Source organism: Pristiophorus japonicus, chromosome 11 (genome assembly GCF_044704955.1).
Source record: "Pristiophorus japonicus isolate sPriJap1 chromosome 11, sPriJap1.hap1, whole genome shotgun sequence".
NCBI classification, from domain to species: domain Eukaryota; kingdom Metazoa; phylum Chordata; class Chondrichthyes; family Pristiophoridae; genus Pristiophorus; species Pristiophorus japonicus.
Window position 1 is genome coordinate 165,716,439 of NC_091987.1, and position 27,740 is coordinate 165,744,178.

The 27,740-nt window shown below is 45.2% G+C and overlaps 2 protein-coding genes across 4 annotated transcripts in view; both read left to right on the forward strand.

Moving 5' to 3' along the window:
• Positions 1-27,740, forward strand: part of prdm10 (PR domain containing 10) — a 187,255-nt gene that overhangs the window by 14,837 nt on the left and 144,678 nt on the right. For 2 of the 3 annotated variants that reach the window (XM_070894241.1, XM_070894243.1), the window contains exons 2-4: positions 19,257-19,429; positions 21,715-21,879; positions 22,903-22,962. In XM_070894241.1, the coding sequence (XP_070750342.1) occupies positions 19,337-19,429; positions 21,715-21,879; positions 22,903-22,962 (318 nt within the window). In that variant the 5' untranslated portion in view covers positions 19,257-19,336. Of the gene's footprint in view, positions 1-7,311; positions 7,374-19,256; positions 19,430-21,714; positions 21,880-22,902; positions 22,963-27,740 lie in introns of those variants that run through there. The other variant, XM_070894242.1, reaches the window with a different exon arrangement.
• On the forward strand, positions 11,037-11,538 carry LOC139275878 (small ribosomal subunit protein uS15-like). The gene has a single exon (XM_070893090.1). It carries the CDS (start codon positions 11,062-11,064, stop codon positions 11,515-11,517), a length of 456 nt encoding a protein of 151 aa, XP_070749191.1. The 5' UTR covers positions 11,037-11,061; the 3' UTR covers positions 11,518-11,538.

Consider the following 27,740-nt stretch of genomic DNA (forward strand, 5'->3'; position numbering starts at 1 on the left):
TTGATGCAGCGACAACAACACTCCAGGATCTCAACACCATCCAGGACAAAGCAATCTGCTTTACTTTGCATCCCAATCATGGCCTTAAACAGCCACTCCCTCCGCTACCGGTGTACCATGACTGCAGTGTGTACTATCTGCAGGATGCACTGCAGCTAGTCACAAAGGCTTTTTTGGCAGTACTTCCCAAACCTGCGACATCCACTAAATACATAGAAGGACAAGGGCAGCAGGTGCATGGGAACACCATCGCCTCCAAGTCACCCGACTTGGACATATATTGGCCGTTCCTTCATAGTCGGTCGGTCAATATCCTGGAATTCCCTAACTAACAGCACTGTCGGAGCACCTTCACCAGATGGACTGCAGTGTTCAAGAAGGCGGCCCACCACCACCATCTCAAAGGCAATTAGGGATGGGCAATAAATGCTGGCTTTGCCAGAGATGCCCACATCCTGAGAAGGAATGGGCATCTTCTCCTTTTATCTTTAGAAAACCTAAAGCTAAGTTAAAGTGCAACATCTTTGGAATTGTGAATTTATACGCTAGATTAATATCTAGCAATTACAGAAGAACTGAGTTGAGACATTAAGAAGGTGAGTAGAAGGAACTGGATTGACACAGAAGTAGGAAGGAGATGGAACGGTCTTAATTGCTTATGAATGTTAAACTAAATGATTGGCTAAGATGAATAGGCTCAAATGATCTCTCTTACTCCCTACCCTGTACTCCTATATCTTTCACTGGTCGATAGTGTGTTCCATCTGATAATGCTGGTCATCCTCCACAACAATCTCCATTACTATTCAATTTCTGGTTATTTGCTGCATGCTGTGTTTTCAGGAGCCTAATGGTGTCATTCATATCTTGTGTGCAAAATAAACACGTTAGTGCTTAGTGTTCAAGTTTTTGAATCGTAAATGTTAAAATTTTCTTCTAAAATAACCAGACCATTGTGAGAGCATCAAAGATCACACGTGAATCTGCCAATGTGTGAGATCACCTTGCAACATTTCTTTTCCTATCAATGAAAGAGAATAAAGTTGCTAAAAGTTCCAGTTACCTGTTTTGTTTTCATTCTCGTGACTCAGTCACTTACACCCCGGTATACTGTCCCTATTTAAAAGTAGAAAAGTCTCACGTTTCAGATTAAATACTTCCTAGGTTACTGAGAAGTAAAGGTGGCAATTGCAGAGGCTCCCGCCACAATCTTCCAATCCTCCTTGGATATCATACCACCTTGTTGTCATATTTGACCCTGAGCTTCCGACCACACATCCGTGGCATAACTTAGACCGCTTATAGCCACCTCCATAAAATCGCCCATCTCCGCCCTTACCTTAGCACATCCACTATTGAAACCCTCATCCATGCCTTTGTTACCTCGAGACGTGACTATTCCAATGCACTTCTGGCCGGCCTCCCACATTCTACCCTGTGTAAACTTCAGGTCATCCAAAACTCGCCTGCCCGTGTCCTAACTCGCACCAAGTCCCGCTCACCCATCCCCCCTGTGCTTATTAACTTACATTGGCTCCCGTTTAAGCAACGCCTTGATTTCAAAATTCCCATCCCTTGCTTTCAAATCCCTCCATGGCCTCGCCTCTCCCTATCTCTCTAATCGCCTCCAGCCCCACAACACCCCCCCCCCCCCCCCAAGATATCTGCACTCCTGTAATTCTGCCCTCTTGAGCATCTCTGATTATAACTGCTCAATTGGTGGCCATTCCATCTGTTGCCTGGGCCCTAAGCTGTGGAACTCCCTGCCTAAACCTCTCCACCTCTCTCCCTCTCTTTCCTCCTTTTAAGGCGCTCCATAAACATACCTCTTTGACCAAGCTTTTGGTGACCTGCCCTAATTTCTCCTTATGTGTCTCGGTGTCAAATCTTTTGACTTATAATACTCCTGTGAAGCGCCTTGGGACGTTTTTCTACGTTAAAGGCGCTATACAAATGCAAGTTGTTGTTGGTAGGTGGTGCCAGAGGACTGGAGGAATACAAATGTTACACCCTGCAGGGATCAGTGCTGGGACCCCAACTATTTACAATCTATATTCACGACTTGGAAGAAGGGACCGAGTGTAACGTAGCCAAGTTTGCTGACGATAGAAAAATGGGAGGAAAAGCAATGTGTGAGGAGGATACAAAAAATCTGCAAAAGGACAGACAGGCTAAGTGAGTGGGAAAAAAATTGGCAGGTGGAGTATAATGTTGGAAAGTGTGAGGTCATGCACTTTGGCAGAAAAAAATCGAAGAGCAAGTTATTATTTAAATGGAAAAAGATTGCAAAGTGCCGCAGTACAGTGGGACCTGGGGGTACTTGTGCATGAAACACAAAACGATAGTATGCAGGTACAGCAAGTGATCAGGAAGGCCAATGGAATCTTAGCCTTTATTGCAAAGGGGATGGAGTATAAAAGCAGGGAAGTCTTGCTCCAGCTGTACAAGGTACTGGTGAGGCCACACCTGGAATACTGCGTGCAGTTTTGGTTTCCATATTTACGAAAGGATATACTTGCTTTGGAGGCAGTTCAGAGAAGTGTCACTCGGTTGATTCTGGAGATGAGGGGGTTGGGTAAGTTGGGCCTCTACTCATTGGAGTTCAGAAGAATGAAAGGCGATCCTATCGAAACATATAAGATTTTGAGGGGGCTTGACAAGGTGGATGCAGAGAGGATGTTTCCACTGATGGGGAGACTAGAACTAGAAGGCATGATCTGAGAATAAGGGGCCGCTCATTTAAAACAGAGATGAGGAAGAATTTCTTCTCTGAGGGTTGTCAATCTGTGGAATTTGCTGCCTCAGAGAGCTGTGGAAGCTAGGACATTGAATAAATTTAAGACAGAAATGGACAGTTTCTTGAGCGATAAGGGGATATGGGGAGCGGGCGGGGAAGTGGAGCTGAGTCCATGATCAGATCAGCCACGGTCTGACTGAATGGTGGAACAGGCTCGAAGGGGGCGTATGGCCGACTCCTGTTCCTATTTCTTATGTTCTTATGTTTCTATTTAAAAAAAGGGAGGGATAAACCCGGCAACTACAGGTCAGTCAGCCAAATGTCGGTGGTGGGGAAACTTTTAGAGACAACAATCTGGGACAGAATTAATTGGCATTGGGAAAAGTATGAAAGTCAGCACGGATTTGTTAAAGGTAAAATATTTGACAAATTTGATTGAGTTAAGAATATGGGAAATAGGAGCAGGAGTGGGGCATATGGCACTTCAAGCTTGCTCTGCCATTCAATAAGATCTTCCAAGGCAAGTATATCCTTCCTTCGGTAAGGAGACCAAAACTGTACACAGTACTCCAGGTGTGTTCTCAACAAAGCCCTATTGCAGCAAGATGTATAATCCTTCTGAACACCCCAGTTCTGACGAAGGGTCATCGACCTGAAAGTTTGAATCTGTTTCTCTCTCCAGATACTGCCTGACTTGCTGAATATTTCCAGCATTTTCTGTTTTAATTGTACCAAGACTTCCTCACTGTTGTTCTCCACCCCCTTGCAATAAAGGCCAACATACCATTTGCCTTTCTAATTCCTTGCTGTACCTGCATGTTAACTTTGTGTTTCATGTCGAAGGACACCCAAATCCTTTTGAACACCAACATTTAATAGTTTCTCACCATTTAAAAAATAATTGTGTTTTTCTATTCTTCTGACCAAAATGAATACCCTCACATTTCCCCACATTATACTCCATCTGCCACCTTGTCCACTCACTAAACCTGTCTCTATCCCTTTGCACGCTCTGTGTCCTCCTCACAGCTAACCTCCCCACCTCGCTTTGTATCGTTAGCAATCTTGGATATATTGCACTCGGTCCCTTCATCTAAGTCATTAATATAGATTGTAAACAGCTGAGGCCCCAGCAATGATTCTTGCGCCCCCCCCCCCAATACTAATAGCCTGTTCTTTGATAAGTAATGTAGAATGTTGATGAGGGTAGTACAGTTGCTGTTATGTATATAGACTTTTAAAAGGCGTTTGACAAAATACCACATAATAGACATGATAGAAAAATTAAACCCCATGGGATTGTAGGGACAGTGACAGCATGGATACAAAATTGGCGAAGGGACAGAAAGCAGAGAGTAGTGGTGAACGGTTGTTTTCCAGACTAGAGGGAGGAGTCATTGGTGTTCCCTAGGGGTCGGTATTAGGACCACTGCTCTTTTTGATATCAAAGACTTGGATTTGGGTATTCAGGGCATAATTTCAAAGTTTGCAGATGACATGAAAGTCAGAAATGTAATAAACAATGAGGATAGTAAGACTTCAGGAGGATTTGGCTGGTGAAATGGGCAGGCACATGGCAGATTAAATTTAATGCAGAGAAGTGTGAAGGAAAAATATGGAGAGGCAATATGAACAAAATGATACAATTTTCAGTGCCAAATAATTTGACTGACCATTAATTAACCATTATCATAAGAACATAAGAAATCGGAGCAGGAGTAGGCCATACGGCCCCTCGAGCCTGCTCCGCCATTCAGTAAGATCATGACTGATCTGATCTTAGTCTCAACTCCACCTCACTGCCCAATCCCCATAACCCTTTACTCCCTTATCGTTCACAAATCTGTCTATCTCCACCTTAAATATATTCAATGACCCAACCCCCACAGCTCGCTGGGGTAGAGAATTCCAAAGATTCATGACTCTCAAGAAATTCCTCATTTCCTTTTTAAATGGGCGACCCTTTATTCTGAAATTATGCCCCCTAGTTCTAGATTCCCCCACGAGGGTAAACATCCTCTCTGCATCTACCCTGTCGAGCCCCCTCAGAATGTTTCAATAAGATCACCTCTCAGTCTTCTAAACTCCAACCTGCTCAATCTTTCTTAAGACAACCCCTTCATCTCAGGAATCAACTTCGTGAACCTTCTCTGAACTACCTCAAATGCAAGTATATCCCTAGACCTCCAGCCTCAAACATGGCTATGGCCACTTTGGTCCCAACCAAAGTGACCAGAGCACTTAATTTCTATGCCACTGGATCTTTCCAAGCTGCTACAGCAGACATATCGACCATTTCACAGTTCGCCGCACAGAGCTCAATCCGTCACGTGGCAGATGCTCTCTGTAAGAGAAAGAGGGACTACATTTCCTTCCCGATGAGCAGGGAGAAACAGTTTCAGCAGCAGACAGGTTTCATCTGAATTGCGGGCTTCCCCAGGGTTCAGGGCACCGTAGGCTGCACCCACGTCGTGTTGAGGGCACCGCAAAACAATCCCAAGATGTTCAGGGGAAAAGCTCAGGTTACATAGGCCTGTTTACACATCCTACATAATCCCTGCCCTACTTGCAGCTGTGTAGATGCCTGCGAAAGACACAAAACCAGAAAAAAAAACACGTTTCGAATGGATCCAAAAAAAATTGCTGCACCCAGTACATTCAGTACCCAAATATTACAATAAAATGTTACAATATATATGTGGCCCCCCAACCTGCGAGAAAACAGCTCCACAGTTCGGGTTATTAAAGAGCTGGAGCGGCGGGCCCTGGAACATCATGACCCCCCCCCCCCCCCCCCCGACCTGCGAGAGAACAGCTCCGCAGGTAGGGAAGTAAAAGAGCTGGAGTAGTGTACCACTTCAACCTCCAGCAACGACGATTTTGAGATGGGTGACATCACCAAAACCCTGGTCGTCGTTTTGGAGCGTGGGCAGGAACATCGGCAGGGCCCAGGTAGAGGAGTGGGAAGGTCGGGCGGATGAGTGGCGAGATGCGGTGAATGTTTATGGCGGACGAGCGACGAGAAATCGTGGTGGAGGTGTGACAGATGAGGGTACGGGGCCCAGAAGAGCCAAGGGCCCAAGGACAGTACGGGTCAGCCCACACTCTGATCTGTGTGCGGATTAAGTCCGTGCAGCAGAGCAGATCTCCAGTCATCTTGGTTAATCCTTGCCACTGGACCAAGGCCCAGCTCTGTCAAGCCCGTGTGGTGGCTGGTGTGCAATGGCCACCACACGTTAAAAAAATCCACGCACAGGCATTTTCCACCCCCTCAATTGGAGTTCAGGGTGGGAACATCGGGTCCTTCATCAAAACACCTGTGAACTCGTGGAAGCAAGTCACCCTCGTTCGAGGGACCGTCAATGATGATCCCTTCTTAAATAAGACCAAAGCTGTATGCAGTACTCCAGGTGTGGTCTCACTAATACCCTGTACAGTTGCAGCAGGACTTCCCAATGCTTATACTCCATCCCCCTTGCAATAAAGGCCAACATTCCATTTGCCTTCCTAATTACCTGCGCGCTAACGTTTTGTGTTTCATGTACAAACCCCCAGGACCAACGTTTACTTTAGCTACTCTCTTCCTATTTATATACCTGTAGAAGCTCTTACCGTGGTTTTTATATTTCAAAAAGTTTCCCAATCCTCTGGCCTTCCACTAATCTTCGCAACATTGTATGCCTTTGTTTTCACTTTGATTCCATCCATTACTTCCTTCGTTAGCCACGGCTGGTTCATCCTTCTCTTAGAGTCTTTCTTTCTCACTGGAATATATCTTTGCTGAGAGTTATAAAATATCTCCTTAAATGTTTGTCACTGCTTTTCTACCATCTTACTCTTTAATATACTTTCCCAGGACACTAGCTTGAGACCTAGCTTTCTCACCCTCAAACTGAATTTGAAATTTACCATGAAAAATCATTCTTCCCAAGAGGATCCTTCACTACGAGATCATGAATTAATCCAGACTCGTTACACATTACCAGATCTATAATAGTCTGCTCCCTGGTTGGTTCCACAACGTGTTGTTCCAAGAAATCATCCCGCATACGCTATGAACTCTCCCTCAAGGCTATCTTTGCCAGTTTGATTTGTCTAATCAATATGAAGATTAAAATAGCCCCATAATTATTGCCGTACCTTTCTTACAAGCCTCCATTATTTCTTGATTTATATTCCGTCCTACAGTGTCGCTACTGTTAGGGGGCCTATAAACAAATCTCACCAGTGACTTCTTTCCCTTTTTATTTCTTATCTCCACTCAAACTGATTCTACATCTTGATCTTCTGAACCAATATCATTTCTCTCTACTGCACTGATCTCATTCTTTATTAACAGAGCTACCCCACCTCCTTTTCCCTTCTGCCTATCCTTCCGAAATAGCAAATAACCCTGAATATTCAGTTCCCAACCTTGGTCACCTTGCAACCACGGCTCTGTGATGGCTATCAGATCATACCCATTTATTTCTATTTATGCCGTCAACTCATCTATCTTGTTACGAATGCTGCGTTCATTCAGATAAAGAATGCTGTTGTTAAAGCTGTTCAAAGGGTACTTGGACTGAAATGGACAAGACTTAACTGTGGTGTATTTGGACTTCCAGAAGGCATTTGACAAGGTGCCACATAAAAGGTAACTGCACAAGATAAAAGTTCACGGGGTTGGGGGTAATATATTAGCATGGATAGAGGATTGGCTAACAAACAGAAAACAGAGTCGGGATAAACGGTTCATTCTTGGGTTGGCAATCAGTAACTAGTGGTGTGCTGCAGGGATCAGTGCTGGGACCCCAACTATTTACAATCTATATTAATGACTTGGAAGAAGGGACCGAGTGTAACGTAGCCAAGTTTGCTGACGATACAAAGATGGGAGGAAAAGCAATGTGTGAGGAGGACACACAAAATCTGCAAAAGGACATAGACAAGCTAAGTGAGTGGGCAAAAATTTGGTAGATGGAGTATAATGTTGGAACGTGTGAGGTCATGCACTTTGGCAGATAAAAATCAAAGAGCAGCTTATTATTTAAATAGAGAGAGATTTCAAAGTGCTGCAGTACAGCAGGACCTGGGGTTACTTGTGCAAGGGAATAAGGGGTTATTGGGACTGGGCAGGTAGGTGGACCCGAGTCCATGATCGGATCAGGCATGATCGTATTGAACGGCGGAGCAGGCTCGAGGGGCCGTATGGCCTATTCCTGCTCCTATTTCTTATGTTCTTAACTTTCTGTGGCAGGTTTAGTTCGCATCTACCGCGCATATACTGCAGTCACGTCATTCAATGGATGCCAATGACGAACCAGCAAGATGCCGTTTTACATAAGATTACACAGGCTACACAGCACAGAAACAAGCCATTCGGCCCAACCAGTCCATGCCGGTGTTTCTGCTCTACTGGAGTCTCCTCCCGTCTTTCCTCATCTAACTGTATCAGCATAACACCTATTTCCTTCTCCCTCATGTGTATATCTTACCGTCCTTAAATGCATCTATATTATTCGCTTCAACTACTCCCTGTGGTAGCGAGTTTCACATTCTCACTGGAGAGGGTGCTGGAGCAGGAATAAGCCATACAGCCCCTCGAGCCTGCTCTGCCATTCAATACGATCATGGCTGATCCGATCATGGACTCGGGTCCACCTCCTTCCCTGGTCCCCATAACCCCTTATTCCCTTATCGTTTTTTCTGAATTCACTATTTGATTTCTTGGTGACTATCTTACACTGATGAACTTTAGTTTTGCTCTTCCCCACAAGTGGAAACGCGCACTCTCTATCTACTCCATCAAAACCTTTCATAATTTTAAAGACCTCTATTAGGTCACCTCTTAGCCGTCTCTTTTTAAGAGTAGAGAGACCCAGTCTGTTCATCCTTTCTTGATAGGTGTACCCTTGCATTTCTGATATCATCTTTGTAAATCTTTGCACCCTCTCCAGTGCCTCTATATCCTTTTTATAATCTTCCCAGGTGGGCAGAGAAAACGCTTCAAGGACACCTTCAAAGCCTCCTTGATAAAGTGCAACATCCCCACCGGCACCTGGGAATCTCTGGCCCAAGACCGCCCTAAGTGGAGGAAGAACATCCGGGAGGGCATTGAGCACCTTGAGACTCGTTGCCGAGAGCATGCAGAAATCAAGCGCAGGCAGCGGAAGGAGCGTGTGGCAAACCAGACTCCCTATCCACCCTTTCCCTCAACCACTGTCTTGTCCCACCTGTGACAGAGATTGTAATTTCCGTATTGGACTGTTGAGTCACCTAAGAACTCACTTTTAGAGTGGAAGCAAGCCTTCCTCGATTTCGAGGGACTGCCTATGATGATGATGATGATGATGATCCTTTTTATAATATGACGACCAGAATTGCCAGGTTCGATGCAAGTTTAGCATAACTTCACAACTTTTCATTTCTATCCCTCTAGAAATAAACCCTAGTGCTTGGTTTGCTTTTTTATGTACCTACATAAAGTATCTATGGCGATACTTTGATTTGTGTATTTGTACTCCGAGGTCCTTTGCTCCACTACCCCATATGGATTCTTATTTTCCAAGTAATACATGACCTCCCAATTTTTCTTACCAAAATGTAATACTTCACATTTATCTGCGTTGAATTTAATTGCCAATTATATATTCTGCAAGTTTATTACTGTCGTCTTGTAATTTGTTGCAGTGCTCCTCAGTATTGGCTATCCTCCCAGTTTGATGTCGTTCGTAAATTTCAAAATTATGCTTTTATTTCCAAAGTCTAAATCGTAAATGTAAATTGTGAACAACAGTGGTCTCAGCACTGATTTTTCTGGAACACCACTACCCACCTTCTGACACTCTGATTCACTACCCTTTACCCCTACTCTCTGCTTTCTGTCTTGAAGCCAGCTAGCGATCCATTCTGCTACTTGTCCCCTGACTCCGCATTCTCTGACCTTGTTCATCAGTCTATTATGGGGTATTTTATTGAAGGCCTTTTAAAAATCTAGATAAATTACATCTACTGCATTACCATTGTCTACTCTCTGTTACCTCTTCAAAAAATTCAATGAGTTTGGTCAAGCAAGACTTTCCTTTTGAAATCCATGCTGATTATTCATTATTATATTGTTTGTTTCTGGATGTTCTATTTTCTCTTTTAGTCGGGATTCCATTATTTTTCCTATCACTGACTGGTCTATAATCCCCTGGACTAGTCTATAATCCCTTGGACATGTTCTATCTCTCTTCTTAAATATAGATATTACATTCGCTATCCGCCAGTCCTCTGGCACTACACCTTTTTCTAAAGAATTACTAAATATGGCAGTGAGCCTCTGCTACTTCCCTAGATTCTTTTAAAATTGCAGATGTAATTGATCTGGACCAGGATTTTTTTCTATTTGCGTTTCATTAGTTTATTGTTTTCATAGAATCATAGAATGATACGGCAGCGAAGGAGGCCATTCGGCCCATCATGCTTGCGCTGGCTCTTTGCTGGAGCTATCCAGTGAATCCACGCTCTGCTCTTTCCCCATAACCCTCTCATTATTTTCCTTTTAAGTATTTATCCAATTCACTTTTGAAAGTTATTATTGAATCTGCTTCCACCACCCTTTCACGCACTGGAAATAGTTTCTCCTTATTTACGCGATTTAAACCCTTCATGATGTTAAACACCTTGATCAAACCTACTTTTAACCTCTGCTCTGAGGAGAACAACCCCATCTTCTCCAGTCTCTCCACATAACTGAAGTCCTGGTACCATTGTCGTAAATCTCCACTGCACCTTCTCAGCAACAACTTGCAGTTATTTAGTGCTAACCGTACCGAGGCGTAGAACAGCGTTATCAATGAAAATTTTGACACTGAACCACATAAGGAGCTATTAGGCCAGATGAACAAAAGCTTGGTTAAAGAGGTATGGTTTAAGGAGCATCTTAAAGGAGGAGAGAGAGGTAGAGAGGCGAAGAGGTTTAGGGAGGGAATTTCAGAACTTAGGTCCCAGGCAACAAAGTACAGCCACCAATGATGGAGCAATTAAAATCGGGATGTGCCAGATGCCAGAATTGCAGGAGCGCAGAGATCTCGAAGGTTTGTCGGGTTGGAGGAGGTTAGAGATCGGGAGGGGCGAGGGCATGGAGCAATTTGAAAACAAGGATGAGGGTTTATCAGACCAGGAGCCAGTATAGGTCAGCAAGCATCATCATCATAGGCAGTCCCTCGGAGTCGAGGATGACTTGCTTCCACACTAAAAATGAGTTCTTAGGTGACTGATTAGTCCAGTGCGGGACCTACAGTCTCTGTCCCAGGTGGGGTAAACACTGGTGCTTTTTCCTTTCTGCCGCCGTCGCCATGGGTCGCATGCACGCTCCTGGCAAGGGCTTGTCCCAGTCAGCGCTACCTTACAGACGCAGTGTGCCCACCTGGCTCAAACTCACATCTGATGATGTAAAAGAACAGATTTACAAGCTGGCAAAGAAGGGCTTGACCCCATCGCAGATTGGTGTGATCCTAAGGGATTCCCATGGTGTTGCCCAGGTGCGTTTTGTTACTGGGAACAAGATCCTCAGGATACTGAAGTCCAAGGGGCTGGCTCCAGACCTTCCAGAGGATTTGTACCATTTGATCAAGACTGCTGTGGCTGTCCGCAAGCATTTGGAGAGGAACAGGAAGGATAAAGATGCCAAGTTCCGTTTGATTCTTATTGAGAGCAGAATCCACAGGCTGGCTCGTTATTACAAGTCCAAGAGGGTACTTCCACCTAACTGGAAGTCTGAAACCTCCACAGCTTCAACACTTGTAGCCTAAGAAGTTTCTTCATTGGTTTATTGGATCTAAAAAAAATAAAATGCTCACATCTTGTTAAACAAAACAAAAAAAAAATAAACAGTGGTTGAAGGAACGGGTGGGAGGGGTTGCTGCGTGCTCCTTTCGCTGTCAACGCTTGGCTTCAGCTTGCTCTCAGGGAAGAGACTCGAGTTCGGTGCCTTCCCAGAATCTCTTCCTCCACTTTGGGCGGTCTTGGGTCAGGGATTCCCAGGTGTCGGTGGGGATTTTTTCAAGGAGGCTTTGAGGGTGTCCTTGAAGCATTTCCTCTTCCCTCCTGGGGCTCGCTTACCGTGTCGGAGCTCCGAGTGGAGCGCTTGATTTGGGAGCAAGCACAGGGCTGATGTGTGAACGGGACTTGGTGCGAGTTCAGATATGGGGAGCAGAGTTTTGGACGAGCACAAGTTTCGGTAGGGTGGAAGATGGGAGGCTGGCTAGGAGAGCTTTGGAATAGTCAAGTCTTTTAATGTTTTATTTTAAATGCTGTTAACTCTTCACAGAGCTCATCATTTGATGTTATCTCCAGCTGTTCTATCTCCCTAGTAAATATTGAAGCCAAGTCATTATTTAATATCTCTGCCATCTCTCTATTGCTGCATGTGGTATTATCCTCTCCATCCCTTAATGGCCCTATTCCCATCCTGGCCACTTTTTATTGATGTGCCTGTAAAATATTTTACTATTTTGTTTTAGGGTTCCTTGATCATTTAATTTCATAGTTCCTCATTGCCTTCCTAATTGTCTTTTTGACTTTTGTCCTAATCCCTTCATATTCTCCCTTATCGTGTTCACACCTGCTGTCCTGTGACATTGCTCCTTGATTTTTATTATTCTGCTGCTGTGAGTTTACTTATTTAATTATTTAATTGAAGTCAAATTAAAATTAGGTAGACAGCTTTTGTTTAAAAAAAAGATTGACTCTTTACTCACCGAGTTACTCAGTCTGAGTTCCTCCTTTGTGCCTTCTGTGACCTCACATTTTCAGATTTTCTCTTTCACTGACCTTCTAAAGCACAGTTTTACAGTAGTTATTAATCAATCTGACCGTTTAACGATTTAGGTATAGTTGAGTTTTTAAGAAGTTTGTGTATTAAATTAAATGCTTTGCTCAATTTCCTGCAGACCCGCTGCCGATTGTAACGTCACGTTGTGAATTTTCTCTGGGTTTCTTTCACTGCCGAGGTGCCATTAAACTGTTGCAGTTCCCGTTCTTTTACTCAATTTCGCAAAGCTAGCAGCAGAGCTGTGCATCTCAGACAGCAACTTTTGGGTTTCCACGGTTAACTGCACATCTGCCCCTTGCCTGAAGCTGCTGTACTTAAATGCGCATAAATAAAGGCGAGCGCCATTAGCCGCAGTTATTTTGACAGCAAAATCTGGCCCATTGTCTTTCTGTACAGTCGGTAGTCAACTCAATAGATAATCTCTCCGTCAACACCATTTTCACTCGAGCTGATAATTCTTAAGCTTCAGTATCAGCTGACTGAGGCATGTCATGGTTGGCTAGCTTCTGGTTGCTGCTAGCTTCATGCTTTTTCCTTGTGTTTTCTCCCTTTTTCCTTTGATCTGAAATCGCTGATTCATGTTGGAGTAAAGTTCCATGTATGTTGGCAGCCTTACAGTACTGTGTCCAATTGGCCATTCTTCATGTGAGTGTTGGAGGCAAGTGACGCTTGTTGCTGAGTTTAAAATCTTGTAATGTCATGGATATTTCATAATGTTACAAAAATAAGCAGGTTATTCTTATCAATCATTAATTCAGCTTTCCTAAGTAGGAAGACTGCTCCAAGTACAGTGCAAACATTTGACGCAATAGCTGCACATAGTGGAAGGCGTTTGTGGATAAAAGAATGTACCAGTTTGATTCCTTTAGATGCATGGATAGAGTTGCCTTCTAGTCATGGTACTGGACTAGTAACCCAAAGGTCATGAGTTCAAACCTCACGAGGGAAAGTTCTGAAATTAAATTCTAGTGATTTGTGGGCTAGATTGCTGTAAAAACCCAACTATAACAACTTACATTTATATAGTTAGTGCCTTTAATATAGGAAAACATCCCATGGCGCTTCACAGGAGCATTATCAATCGAAAGTTGACACCAAGCCACATGAAATATTAGGATAGGTTGGTCAAAGAGATCGGTTTTAAAAAGTGTCTTTGAGGAGAGAGATAGAGAGGTGAAGTTTGGGGGGAGGGGGGAAATTCCAGCGTTTAGTCCCTCGGCAACTGAAGGCACGGCATCCAATGGTGGAGCGATAAAAATTGGGGCTGTCCAAGAGGCCAGAATTGTAGGGACGCAGAGATCTTAAGAGGGTTGTAGGGCTACAGGAGGTTAGCGATAGGGAAGTGCGAGGCCATGAAGGGATTTCAGAATAAGGATGAGAATTTTAAAATCAAGGTATTGCGGGACTGGGAGCTGATGTTAGTCAGCAAGCACAGGAGTGGTGGGTGAAAAAGACTTGGTGTGAGTCAGGATGTGGGCAGCAGAGTTTTGTCTAAGCTCAAGTTTATGGAGGATGGAAGATGGGATGCTGACCAGGAGAGTATTAGAATTGTCATGTCTAGAGGTAACAAAGACATGGATGAGGGTTTCAGCAGCAGATGAGCTGATGCAGGGGCGGATGATATGGAGGTGGAAATAGGCAGTCTGGTGATGGCGAGGATATGTGGTCGGAAGCTCAGCTCAGGGTTAAATAGGATGCCAAGGTTGCGAATTGTCTGCTTTGGCCTCAGACAGTACCGAGGGAGAGAGAGAGAGATGGAGTCAGTGGCCCGCCACGGAACAGAGTTTGTAGCGGGGACCAAACACACTAGCTCGGTCTTTCCAATGTTAAGTTGGAGAAATTCTCGACTCATCGATTACTGGATGTGGGACAAACAACGTGACAAATCAGAGGCAGGAGACGGGTGGAGAGAGGTGATTGTGAGGTAAAGCTGGGCATCATCAGCGTACATGTGGAATAGATAAGAAATAGGAGGGGGCCAAGAATAGATCCTTGGGCAACTCTAGAGGTAATAGTGTGAGAGCGGGAAAAGAAGCCATTGCAGGTGATTCTCTGGTTACAACTGGATAGATAGGAATGGAACCAGGCAAGGACAGTCCCACCCAGCTGGAAAATGGAGGAGAGGCGTTGGAAGATGATGGTGTAGCCAACACCTCCACTGACGCGTACGAGAGCATGGGCCTTACACTAAACATCTGTAAGACAAAGGTCCTCTACCAACCTGCTTCTGCCACACAGCACTGCTTCCCAAATATCAAAATCCACAACGAGGCCTTGGACAACGTGGACCATTTCCATACTTCTGGAGCCTACTGTCAACAAGGGCAGATGTCGATGATGAGGTCCAACTCCACCTTCAATGCGCCAGTGCAGCCTTTGGTCACCTGAGGGAGAGTGTTTGAAGACCAAGACCTCAAACCTGGCACCAAGCTCATGGTCTACAGAGCAGTGGTGATACCCACCCACCCATATGCTTCAGAGAAATGGACTATGTACAGCAGGCACCTCAAAACACTGGAGAAGTACCACCACACTGCCTCCACAAGATCCTGCAAATCCATTGGCAGGATAGGCGCACCAACGTCAGTGTTCTCGCTCAGACCGACATCCCCAGCATCGAAGCACTGACCACGCTCGATCAGCTCTGATGGATGGGCCACATCGGCCGCATACCCGACACATGACTCCCTAAACAAGCGCTCTACTCGGAACTCCTACACGGCAATCGAGCCCCAGGTCGGCAGAGGAAACACTTCAAAAACACCCTCCAAGCCTTCTTAAAAAGTGCAACATCCCCATCGACACCTGGGAATCCCTGGCCCAAGACCGCACAAAGTGGAGGAAAATCATCTGGGATGGCACTGAATACCTCGAGTCTCTACGCCGAAAGTAAGCTGAAGCCAAGGGGAAGGAGTGCATGGCAACCCAAGCACCCCACCCACCCATTCCTTCAACCACCGTGTGTCCCACCTGTGACAGAGACTGTGGACTGTGGACTATGGACTCTTCAGTCACCTGAGAACTAATTTTTAGTGTGGAAGCAAGTCATCCTCGACTCCGAGGGACTGCGTAAAAAGAGAAGGAAGGTCAACCGTGCCAAAGGCTGCAGACAGGTCGAGATGGATCAAGAAGGATAGTTTACCATGGTCATAATTACATAAGATGTCATTGTGATTCTAATGAGGGCCGTTTCAGTACTGTGGCAGGGGCAGAAACCTAATTGGGAGGGTTTCAAACATGGAATTGTGAGAAAGATGGGCAAGGATTTGGACAATATGTTCAAGGAATTTGGAGAGGTAATCCAGGCTCAAGATGGGGCAGTAGTTTGTAAGGACAGAGGGGTCAAGGGCGTTTTGTTTTTGTTGAGGGGGTAATGTGGCAGATTTGTAGGGGACTGGAACAGTACATGGAGAGAGGGAACCGTTAACAATATCAGCTAATGTGGGGCAAGGAAAGGAAGTTGGGTGGTCAGCAGTTTAGTGGGAATAGGGTCGAGGGAGTAAGAGGTGGGTTCCATAGACAAGCTCGGAGAGGGCATGAGGGGAGAAAGGAGAGAAACTAAGATGATGTGGGCTGGGGCAGGGGGGTACCTTAGGGCAAGTTTGGCTTGGTGGACCAAAAGGAGTTAGGCCATTTAGTCCCTTTTAACGATAAGGGGTTATGGGGAGCGGGCAGGGAAGTGGAGCTGAGTCCATGATCAAATCAGCCATGATATTGAATGGCGGAGCAGGCTCGAGGGGCCGTATGGCCTTTTCTTAGGTTCTCTCGAACCTGTTCCACCATTCAATGAGATCATGGCTGATCTGTGACCTAACTTCATGCACCTGCCTTTGCAACCATATCCCTTAATATCTTTGGTTAACAAATACCTATCAATCTCAGATTTAAAATTAGCAATTGACCTAGCATCAACTGCAGTTTGCAGAAGGTGGTTCCAAACTTCTACCATCCTTCATGTGTCGAAGTGTTTCCTAACTTTGTTCCTGAAATGTCTGGCTCTCAATTTTAGACTATTTCTTCGAGTCCTGGACTCCCCGACTAGCGAAAGTAGTTTCTCTCCTATTTACCTTTTCAATTCCCCTTAACAGCTTGGAAAAAGAACCAAAGGTGATGTGAGGGAAAACTTTCTTCGGCAGTGAGTGGTTAGGATTAAAAATGCACTGCCTGAAAGGGTGTTGAAGGCAGACTCAATTGTGGCTTTCAAAAAGGAATTGGCTAAGTACCCGAAGAAAAGAAATTTGCAGGGCTACGGGGAAAGGATGAGGGAGTGGAACCAGCTGAAGTGCTCTTGCAGAGAGCCGGCACGGGCTTGACGGGCCGAATGGCCTCCTTCTGTGCTGTAACCATTCTATGATTCTAAATCGTCCCATAACCTTCAAAATTCCAGGGAATACAACCCTAGTTTGTGTACTCTCGCCTCTTAATTTAACCCTTGAAGTCCGGCTGCCATTCTGGTAAACCTGTACTCCACGCCCTCCAAGGCTAATATATCCTTCCTGAGGTGTGGTACCCAGAACTGCTCATGGGTGTGGTCTAACCAGGGCTTTGTACAGCTGTTGCATGACTTCTCATCCCTTGTAATTTAGTCCTCTCGGTATAATTGATTATTTTCTGAACCTGTCCAATGTGTTTGAATGCTCGTTGTACCTGGAGTCTCTTTGGACCTCCACTGTTTCTAGCTTTTCAACACTTCGAAAGTACTCTGGTCTATCCTTTTTAGATCCAAAGTGGATGACCTCATTTTCCTACATTGAAATCCATTTGCCATAGTTTTTCTCATTCACTTAATCTATTAATATCTCTTCATAATTTTATGCTTCCATCTACACTACTGACAATGATGCTTATCAGCAAACTTGGATATGTGGCTTTCTATCGCATCATCTATGTCGTTAATAAATACTGTGAATAGTTGAGGCCCCAACACAGATCCCTGCGGGACACCATTAGTCACATCTTGCCAATTAGGGTACCTGACCATTATCCCTACACTCTGTCTTCTCCCGCTCAGCCAATTTCTTAACCAGATCAATAATTTGCCTTCAATTCCAGGAGCGTCAACTTTCGCTAACCGTCTCTTATGAGGGACTTTAGCGAATAGCTTCTGAAAGTCCATGTAAATAACATCCATAGACATTCCCCTGTCCACTGCTTTAGTCACCTCTTCAAAACATTCAGTCAGGTTTGTCAGGCATAACCTTCCCTTTACAAATCCATGCTTTGATTAGCTGAAAGTTTTCAAGGTGTTCAGTCACTCTATCCTTAATTATAGACTAGACTAGTAATTTCCTGGCTAGCTGTTCTATAATTCCTTGCTTTCCCCCTCTCGCCTTTCCGAAGGCGGGTAAGTGACTGACAGCTGGACGGATTGTCTCCATCTTGGTGACGAAGCAGTCCATGAGCTCCTCGCACTTCTTACAGGACCGGGTGGAGGATAGTTGTTTGTAGGGGTATATAGTTGTTTGTAGGTTATATATTTATTTGTAGGGAGTATGTAATGGAGTGGGTAAGGAAAAACTGAGGTTGCTGATAGCTTTTCCTATTGGCCATAAGAACCATGATAAATATTGATCACCAGAAAAATGTGTCATAATTTATGCTGTGGCTGCATTTAAAATATGACCCATTCTGCATGCATAATTTGAATACATCAATATGTGACTGTCATTACTCAAGTCTTTATGTACATTTTTGTAAAAGTTGTAAAGATGCTCATCTATTGACATGCATAGAATAGTCAGTATTTAATGAGGTAGAAGAGCATTCCATGTGTTAGAAACATAAAAACATGGAAAATAGGTGCAGGAGTAGGCCATTCGGCCCTTCAAGCCTGCAGCACCATTCAATAAGATCATGGCTGATCATTCACCTCAGTACCGCTTTCCTGTTTTCTCTCCATACCCCTTGATCCCTTTAGCCGTAAGGGCCATACCTAACTCCCTCTTGAATATATCCAACGAACTGGCATCAACAACGCGCTGCAGTAGAGAATTCCACAGGTTAACAACTCTGAGTGAAGAAGCTTCTCGCTTCTATTTATCTCAGTCTTAAATGGCTTACCCCTTATCCTTAAACTGTGACCACTGGTTCTGGACATCCCCAACATCAGGAACATTCTTCCTGCATCTAACCTGTCCAGTCCTGTCAGAATTTTATATGTTTCTATGAGACCCCCTCATCCTTCTAAACTTCAGTGAATACAAGCCCAGTCGATCCAGTCTCTCATGTCAGTCCTGCCATCTCGGGAATCAGTCTGGTGAAACTTTGCTGCACTCCCTCTATAGCAAGAACGTCCATCCTCAGATTAGGAGACCAAAACTGAACACATTATTCCACGTGAGGCCTCATTAAGGCCCTGTACGACTGCAGTAAGACCTCCCTGATACTCAAATCCTATACTCAAATCCCCTAGCTATGAAGGCCAACATGCCATTTGCCTTCTTTACCACCTGCTGTACCTGCATGCCAACTTTCAATGACTGATGTACCATGACGCCCAGTAGCACATGTTCAAAAACATCAAATCTGTCCCATGTGAAGAGATATCTTGAAAGCTGCATGACATATTGACATTGGGTATACACCAAAATCCTGTACTTGCAGTGCTTCTTTGTTTAGCTCTGCTTACCCCTTGCTCAAAGGTGTTTTGTATAACCTGTGTTGAACGGTTTTTGCTGTGCTCACATTTGCTGTAATTGTGTTGCTTTTTCTCAGCAGGATTCAGCTGTCCTGATGTTGCTGATGTAGACATGTGAAGGCAGTAACTTTCTTGCTTGAGGCTGCCTCATTGTTGCTGCATGAGACTCCCCAGGGCTTCAGCTATGGAGTCCAAGACTGAGGGTCCTCCTGTCTGGGATGCAGCATCAGAGCAGGATCAGACTGCTACCCAGGTGAGTGAAGCCTATCTGATCCTTTCTCATTGAGATGGGGATCACTTGATATATCTGGTTCCAATCCGAGATCAATGCTGTTGCACAGGACGGGTCTCGGGAGATTTCTCTGCTCAATAATTAGTGCCAAAACAAACTGGGAAGGACTTTGGACAGCTGGCGAGGGAATTCGAGATGTGGAATGAACAGGAGGGAGAAATGAGACACGTGAGTGAGGAAAGGAACATTTATGAAGGCTCAATATGTTACCTGCATTTCTTCCAGTGAATTAAATGGCCGGGTTCAAATGTTCCCTCCTGTTCCAGTGCCAGCAGGGTATATGTTCACTGCAGCCCCTAGCTGATGGTCAGGGCCACACTAGTTTACAGTGACTGATTACATTGAATTCTGTTTTATAATGTGTGGAATTCCAAGATTTTAACTGTTTTGGGCATCGGATTCGAGGATTCCGTTTGACAACAGGAAGATTTGTTGGGACCCTGGAGCTTAATCAGAGCTTTATATAACTAACACAATTCCCACCCCTTTGTATTCCAGCCCCTTAAGATAAAGGCCAACATTCCACCAGCATTTGGAATTATTTCGAGTACCTGTCCACTGGTTTTTAGTGATTTCAGTACTTGGACTCCTAAATCTGTAAATCCTTCAGGTTCTGGGACAGCAGGATCCTCAGAAACATTCAAAGTGCTTACTATTGTCTGCTGTCCTGTCGGAATGTCATGTTCATCTCAGCAGTTAGCTGATGAGAATGTGTAATATATATTCACGGTTAGAGATTCAAGGGTGTTTATTAAAGTCTGGGTTTCCAGCTGCTCCTTACATTCTGAAACTAAAGTGGTCTCCGAACATGAGTCTCCCAATCGCACACAGCAGACCACTTGGAAGCACTGGAATTTGAGGCACATCGAACACAATTGAGGATTTGGGGATGCCTTTGGTGGATTGGTTCAAGTATTCCAAGTGCCTTGGATGTCTGGGATATGTATCACTTAATTTTGGGCCATACTGGAACAACTAAATGAAGGAAGTAGGTGCCGCAAAGACCTTTCATTTCCGTATCTGAGTTCAATTATAGGCCAATCTTCTCTCTCTCATTTATCCAAACTACACTTATCCAAACTTATTTATTCTAGGATCCTTACAACTAAGTCTAGTGACTGTGACCCCAGAGTAAAAAGTGCTGTTAATTGTGGCACTAATTTACAATGTTAATGAAGCCCTGGACTGACTGTATTAATGTCACATTACTGCAGTTAGCGTGGAGTTCAGACACCTCGTTGAGTGAGAGTAGATGCCCCTTCACTCTGCATCAAACCCTGAGTACCTGACTTGAAAGTGCTAGATGCAGACACTAGAACTTAAATCAGAAGTGTTCTATTTACCAGCACTGATATCACACACCCTGATGAGCAAAACGTTACCCAAATAATAAATGGTTGGAACAATTATATCGATGGCGGGCAGCTTCTATCGAGAATTGACTGCGGTGTATTTATTTTGATGCTGTGATTGGTTAATGGCAGATACTGGCATTGAAATAGTAATCATTTCAATTATTCCACAACTGTACTTCATAACGAGAGCTGCCTGTGGCCTGTATCACTCCATATTCTGGTCTTACTGTGTTTAAAACCTCCACCGCTAGCCGGCGATGTTTTTGTATCAGGAGAGCAGCATCGTGTGGTTGTGCTATTGCATCATCCTTAGTTCTTTTCCAGGCTGAATTCCAGATGTCATTCCTTCTGGAGGAGGGTGTACGTTGAACTCTTGCTCACCCCCCGCCCAGCCTCCTCTTTAGGAATGTTATTGGTTGTAGTGGGAATGTCAAGAATGGGAGGAAATAGGAATAAACAGTGGGCTATGGAATCCAAGTGGTAAAAGCAGAATCAGCTAAGAAACAGCTTTTGAATTTTAGCTGCACTCTTACCTGGACGTACAAGGTTTATCAAATGGCTCCCTTTTTTTCTCGTCTCTCCTTTAGATGACCTGAGCCACACCACATCCTTTGCCTGGTGGCATGGGAAGGTGTCCTGCTCACTGCGTGTGTTGCGTTCCGTGGGGGTGGGGTGGGGGTTTGCTTCTCTTCTGTTGTATTCCTCTGTGAGTGTTGAGCCTCCAGTTATCACTTTGACACAAACAGCTGGTAGATCATAGGGAGCCAATGGGGAAGTGATTTGGGTTTGAGCTGTAAGAGTGAGTGGGTTTAGTTGAGTGCCAATCTGGACTTTCTCTGTTGCTTCTCCTGGTGCCCTAGGTTTTCTTCACCAGATGCGTTCCTTCTCCAGGTACATTTTGTTCCGGAGAACAGTGCTGTTGCTCAGATTGTTTACACGGATGAACAGGATCGACCGTCTCAGCAAGTGGTTTACACGTCAGATGGGACATCCTACACATCTGTGGATGGGGCGGAACATACCCTGTTGTACATTCACCAAGCCGATGGGGCGCAGGTATGTGGGAGAGGGTATCGGTCACTGCAGACATTGGGACTGTGTGGCAGTGGAGCTACTGAACCTTGAGTTCTCTTGGGGCCTCTGAAAGGAGACTGTGGGACACTGAGGTTGGTTTGGTAGTCCAACTGGCCTTCGAGCCATGTGACTAGGAAGGAGGGAGGTGGGTGCTTTGCACACCAGTGAGTGGGGCCCTTGGATGGCTGCTTCACACCGCACCCACGGGTCAGATTAGTTGCGAGTTGGTGGAAGACTTGAATTGCATCTCCTCAGCAACAGAGATTCTATTGGGTAAACATTTTACCTTAGACCGTGAGGAGATGTAAACATTTAATCCAAATTGAATTTCAGTCTGGTCCAAGCACTGTCTTCTCAGTGTGTGGCACCAGTAGTCTTGGGTTGGGAGGGCAGTGTTGGAGATAATGGTGAATCTGGAAGATCGCGGGTCAGATTTGGGGCCTGCAGGTTGTCACCTGTTCTAATATCACCTTTTGTGACTTCTATCACCGAGAAGGACAAGGGTAGCAGGAGCATTGGAACACCATCACCTGCAAGTTCCCCTCCAAGTCACACACCATCCTGACTTGGAAATATATCAGCCGTTCCTTCATTGTCGCTGGGTCAAAATCCTGGAACTCCCTCCCTAAGCCCTGTGGGAGTACCTTCACCACATGGTCTGCAGCGGTTCAAGAAGGCAAGAGGGCAATTATGGATGGGCAATAAATGCTGGCCTTGCCAGCGACACCCACATCCCATGAACGAATAAAAAAAAAATGTGGCCCAGTATCATAATTTGGTATAATTCCTGTGAAGCACCTTGGGATGTTTTACGACGTTATTGACACTAGACAAATGCATGTTATTGTAACCTTGCAAAACCATTTTACTGCTGGGTACTGAATGCAGGGGGCTATTTTTGGGGCGGTAAGGGACCTTGAAACACCCACAGATTCATGTCTTTAATTAAGATCAGTAACTATATAAATATTCTTCCTGTTTAATGCCCTCTCTTTGTTTTTAAAGGCTGTTTTCACAGATCAGTCCCAGGTAGCATACATCCAACAAGACGCAACCACCCAGCAGGTAGGGAGGCAAAAGAGCAACATTCAGCTCTAATCTGTGCAGCGCATCTTCTGTTAAACTGATGTGATGGAGCGCTCTTTGTGCACTGTATATTGGGACAGGCTGGGAGGGGGGTACCTGTATATTGGGACAGGCTGGGGGAGGGTGCCTGTATATTAGGACAAGCTGGTGGAGGGTTTCTGTGCATTGTATATTAGGACAGGACACTCGACCATTGGGCGGGTCACATTGTCCATATGCCCAACACGAGACTCCCTAAGCAAGCGCTCTACTCGGAACTCCTACACGGCAAGTGAGGAAATGTTACAAGGACACCCTTAAAGCCTCCTTGATAAAGTGCAACGCCCCCACCGACACCTGGAAATCCCTGGCCAAAGACCGCCCCAAGTGGAGGAAGTGCATTCGGGAGGGCGCTGAGTACCTCGAGTCTCGTCGCCGAGAGCATGCAGAAATCAAGCGCAGGCAGCGGAAGGAGCGTGCGGCAAACCAGACTCCCCACCCACCCTTTCCTTCAACCACTCTCTGTCCCACCTGTGACAGGGACTGTAATTCCCGTATTGGACTGTACAGTCACCTGAAAACTCATTTTGAGGGACTGCCTATGATGATGATGATGATGATGATTAGGATAGGCTGGTGGAGGGTTCCTGTATTTTAGGACAGGCTGGTGAATTACATGAGAACAAAATAAAGGGAAAAGTTGGGATAACACGATTAAACCGATCAAAAGTTGCTTCTCTAGTTTCCGACCCCACCTGCCTGCATTTTGAATGCCCCTACGTTGGTGTGCACCCAGCAGCCAAGGAGATTGTTCACATACATTAATCGCTGCTCACATTAAGCAGTTCTTTCTGGTATTTTATTTCATTTTACTTGTCTGCCTTTAACATAATATTCTGGATATGCATTAAATTGTAGAGAATGTACAGCAGAGAAATAGCCATTCGGTCCAACTGGCCTACAGAATGATACAGCACAGAAGGAAGCCATTTGGCCCATCGTGCCTGTGCCGGTTATTGCTCGAACTATTCAATTAGTCCGATTCTCCTGCTCCTTCCCCATCAACCTGTATTATTTTTCCCAATTCTCTTTTTTGAAAGTTACGATTGAATCTGCTTCCACCACTCCTTCAGGCAGTGCAATCCAGATCACAACAGCTCGCTGTGTAAAACATTTAATTTCCCAATATTGCCTCTAGTTCTTTTGTCTATCACCTTAAATCTGTGTTTTCTGGTGACTGACCCTTCTACCACTGGAAACAGTGTCTCCTTATATACTCTATCAAAACCATTCATGTTTTTGAACACCTCGATCAAATCTCCTCTTAACCTTCTCTGCTCTGAGGAGAACAACCCCAGCTTCTCCAGTCTATGCACGTCACTGAAGCCCCCCATCCTTGGAACCATTGTAGTAAATCGCTTCCCCCGCCCCCTCCTCCTCTTCCCCCGCCCCCTCCATCTCTTCCCCCGTCCCCTCCTCCTCTTCCCCCGCCCCCTCCTCCTCTTCCCCCCCCCCCCCCCTCAATGGTGGCCCGCTGCCGTCCCTTCACATAAAGGCAGGAATTCTATTTTTTATTTGTTATTGATTGATGGATTGTTTATTACTTTGGTCTTGGATTTTTAGGTGCAGAGTTTCTCCATTTTTTTTTGTTAATTAATTGCTTATTACTTTTTGTGCTTTGTTTAGTGCTTAGTGCTTTAAATGTACTTATGCTTGTTTAATGTTGTTGTGAAGGTGTTTAGTGCTTTGGAAAATCCTCTAACTTCCCTCCCCCCACTCCCCCACTCCCCACCCCCCCACTCTCTGGCTACCTGTGCCTGATTTCTAAAGTGTCCGTAAGGTTTTTCTGAGCGTACAAAAGTGGACACAGACGCTGGCCTAAGCTAGTTTGGAGTAACTATTGGCTGTCTAAACTTGCTTCAATGGCCAAAACAGGCTGGTAACGCCCACTTTTGGGAAAAAAACTGAACTAAAAAGAAACTGAACTAACTCATTGAAACTGGAGCAAGCTAAATGGGGAGAATTGCGATTTTTAAGATACTCCAAAAAAAAAGGAGCAACTTCTGTGGGAACTTGGCTCCTCAGTTTCTGAACCTTTACCCACCACTGACGTTCGGCTGACTGGCTGGCCTTTCTGTTTTGGTCACGTTGTACTGTTTGATTTACCAATGTTTGATTCCAATCTATCTGAGCCATGCCTTGTTAACTGGAGGAGGGCTAATCTCAATGAGTTAAGTATTTTTACACTTGAGAGTACGACCTTTTGAGGTCCTGCTTTTAACTTTCGCCCAAGCTCCTGAAAATCTGACTGCAGGACCTCAACCCTTTCCTTCCGATGTCATTGGTTCCCACGTGACCATGATTTCTGGCTGTTCCCCCCCCCCCCCGCAAAATGCTCTGTACTCTCTCAGTGATGTTCTTTACCTTGGCACCAGGAAGGCAACACACCTTGCAGGACTTGTCTTGCCAGTTGAAGAAACACCTGACTGCTCCCATGACTATTGAATTCTGTATAACCTCGGCATTCCGACACTTTGCGGTTCTTTGGCTCATGGTGCCATGGTCCACATTGCACTCCATCAAGGTGTTGTCACCCTAACTTGTACTGGAAACCAGTTTGAGAGTGCCGCATTCCTGGGGCATTCGTGTACTGCCTGTCCCTTTCTACCCTGCCACATTGCCACCCACTTACTGTCCTGAGCTTTCTATGGCTAGCGGGTGACCACTTGCTAGAACGTATGATCCAGGAAATTTCCTGTGCCGATGTGTTTGCTCTACACGAGCCTCCTCCCATCCCTCTCCATCTCACCCTATCGGCATAACCTTCCCGCTTGTGTTTATCTAGCATCCCCTTAAATGCATCTGCTATTTGTCTCAACTACACCTTGTGGTCGGGAGTTCCACATCCCATGCCTTATTATTTTATATACTCCAATGAGTTTAGTCCTCCCTCTGAGCTATTGGCATTATTCTTTCCTTCGAGTTCTTCCTTGCACTTGAACTTGTTTGTTTGCTCTTCTCTTCACCTTCTTCAGTGCTTGCTCATCCTTTTTCTAGTTTGGTGACGAGAATTGTGCACATATTCCAAGTGAGGTCTGACCATTGCATTATACAACTTCATTATGACCCCACTAGGCTTGTATGACACTGTTCTCGTGACATGCATCCCAGCATTTGATTAATTTCCTTAATCCCCTTGTCCACCGAGCCAAACCTCCCTTCAGTGACCCCCAATCCTCTCCCTGAATCCTCCCTCTCTCTCTTGTGTTTTTCTCTCCCCTCTTCTCATGCCCTCGCTAAGCTCATCTCCATGAGACACCTCCTGCTCCCTTGACCCTATTTACACTCATCATCATCATCATATGCAGCCCCTCGGATTCGACTCCTGAAATAAGTTCTTTGGTGGCTGAACAGTCCAATACCAGAGCCAGAGACTCTGTCACAGCTGGGACAGATAGTCGTTGAGGGAAAGGGAGGGTGGAACTGGTTTGCCGCACGTTCTTTCCGCTGCCTGCGCTTGATTTCTGCACGCTCTCAGCGATGAGACTCGAGTTACACTCCCGGATGCACTTCCTCCATTTAGGGCGGTCTTTGGCCAGGGACTCCCAGGTGTCAGTGGGGATGTCGCACTTTATCAGGGAGGCTTTGAGGGTGTCCTTGTAACGTTTCCTCTGCCCACCCATGACTCGTTTGCCGTGAAGGAGTTCCGAGTACTAAAGTACTGATCATTGAACTTCCCTTCCTGGCTCCCATGCTAGCCAACATTGTAAATGGTTTCCTCTGCTCAGGCACTGTCACCCCTCCTTTCAAAACCATCATCATCCAGTTCCTCAAAGCTCACTCAGCTTTTTGTCCTTATAAATTATTGCTCCATCTTCAATTTCCCTTTCATTCCCAAAGTCTTCGAATATGTTGTCACCTCCCAGATCTCTCCAATCAGGTTTCCACATTCCAACAGCACTGAAACAGCCCTAACCAAAATCATAAGCCGCATTCTCTAACTATCCCTCCCAGTCCTCCTCAATGGTCGATTGCACCATCCATCCACAAATTGCGCCTCCGTTGCCCAGCGTGGTGGGGATGCCTTTGTTTAGATCCAGTCTTACCTCTTGAATCGTAGTCAGAGCTTCTCTTTCCACCCCTCCACCTTCGGAGTCCCCTGAGGCCCCCTCCTCTTCCTCAACGACATGCTTATCCCATGGCAACATCATCTGCAGACATGGGATCAGCTTGCACAGTATGCTGATGGCACCCAACTCTGTCTCGAATCCCTCGCTGCCTCTGTGCCAATAAATTGCTTGTCTGACATCCAGTCTTGGCCATTATCATATTCCAGTCTTGGCCATTATCATATTCCAGTGTTGGCTGTGTTTGCCTTTAGCTGCCTGAATTCCACGGTCTGGAATTCTGTCCCGGAACCCTTCCTCCTCTCCACTCACTTCTTCTTTTAAGACACACCTTAAAACCTACCCCATTGACTGAACTTTTATCCACCCCTTCTGATATCTCTCCATTAGCTCAGTGGCCATTGTATATGTTTTTTGCACCTCTGTGAAGCAATTTGGGACATTTATCCAAATGAAAGGTGCTATACAAAATGCAGATTGTTTTTATGAATTGCCTCGTCATGTTATCTCGATGTTATGAATAAAATCCACTGCTACTTAGAAACATAGAAAATAGGTGCAGGAGTAGGCCTTTCGGCCCTTCGAGTCTGCACTGCCATTCAATGCATTCATGGCTGAACATGCAACTTCAGTACCCCATTCCTGCTTTCT

What these genes read in the sequence shown, in the direction of transcription:
- LOC139275878 (XM_070893090.1), top strand. Translation starts at nt 11,062, where the DNA reads ATGGGTCGCATGCACGCTCCTGGCAAGGGCTTGTCCCAGTCAGCGCTA.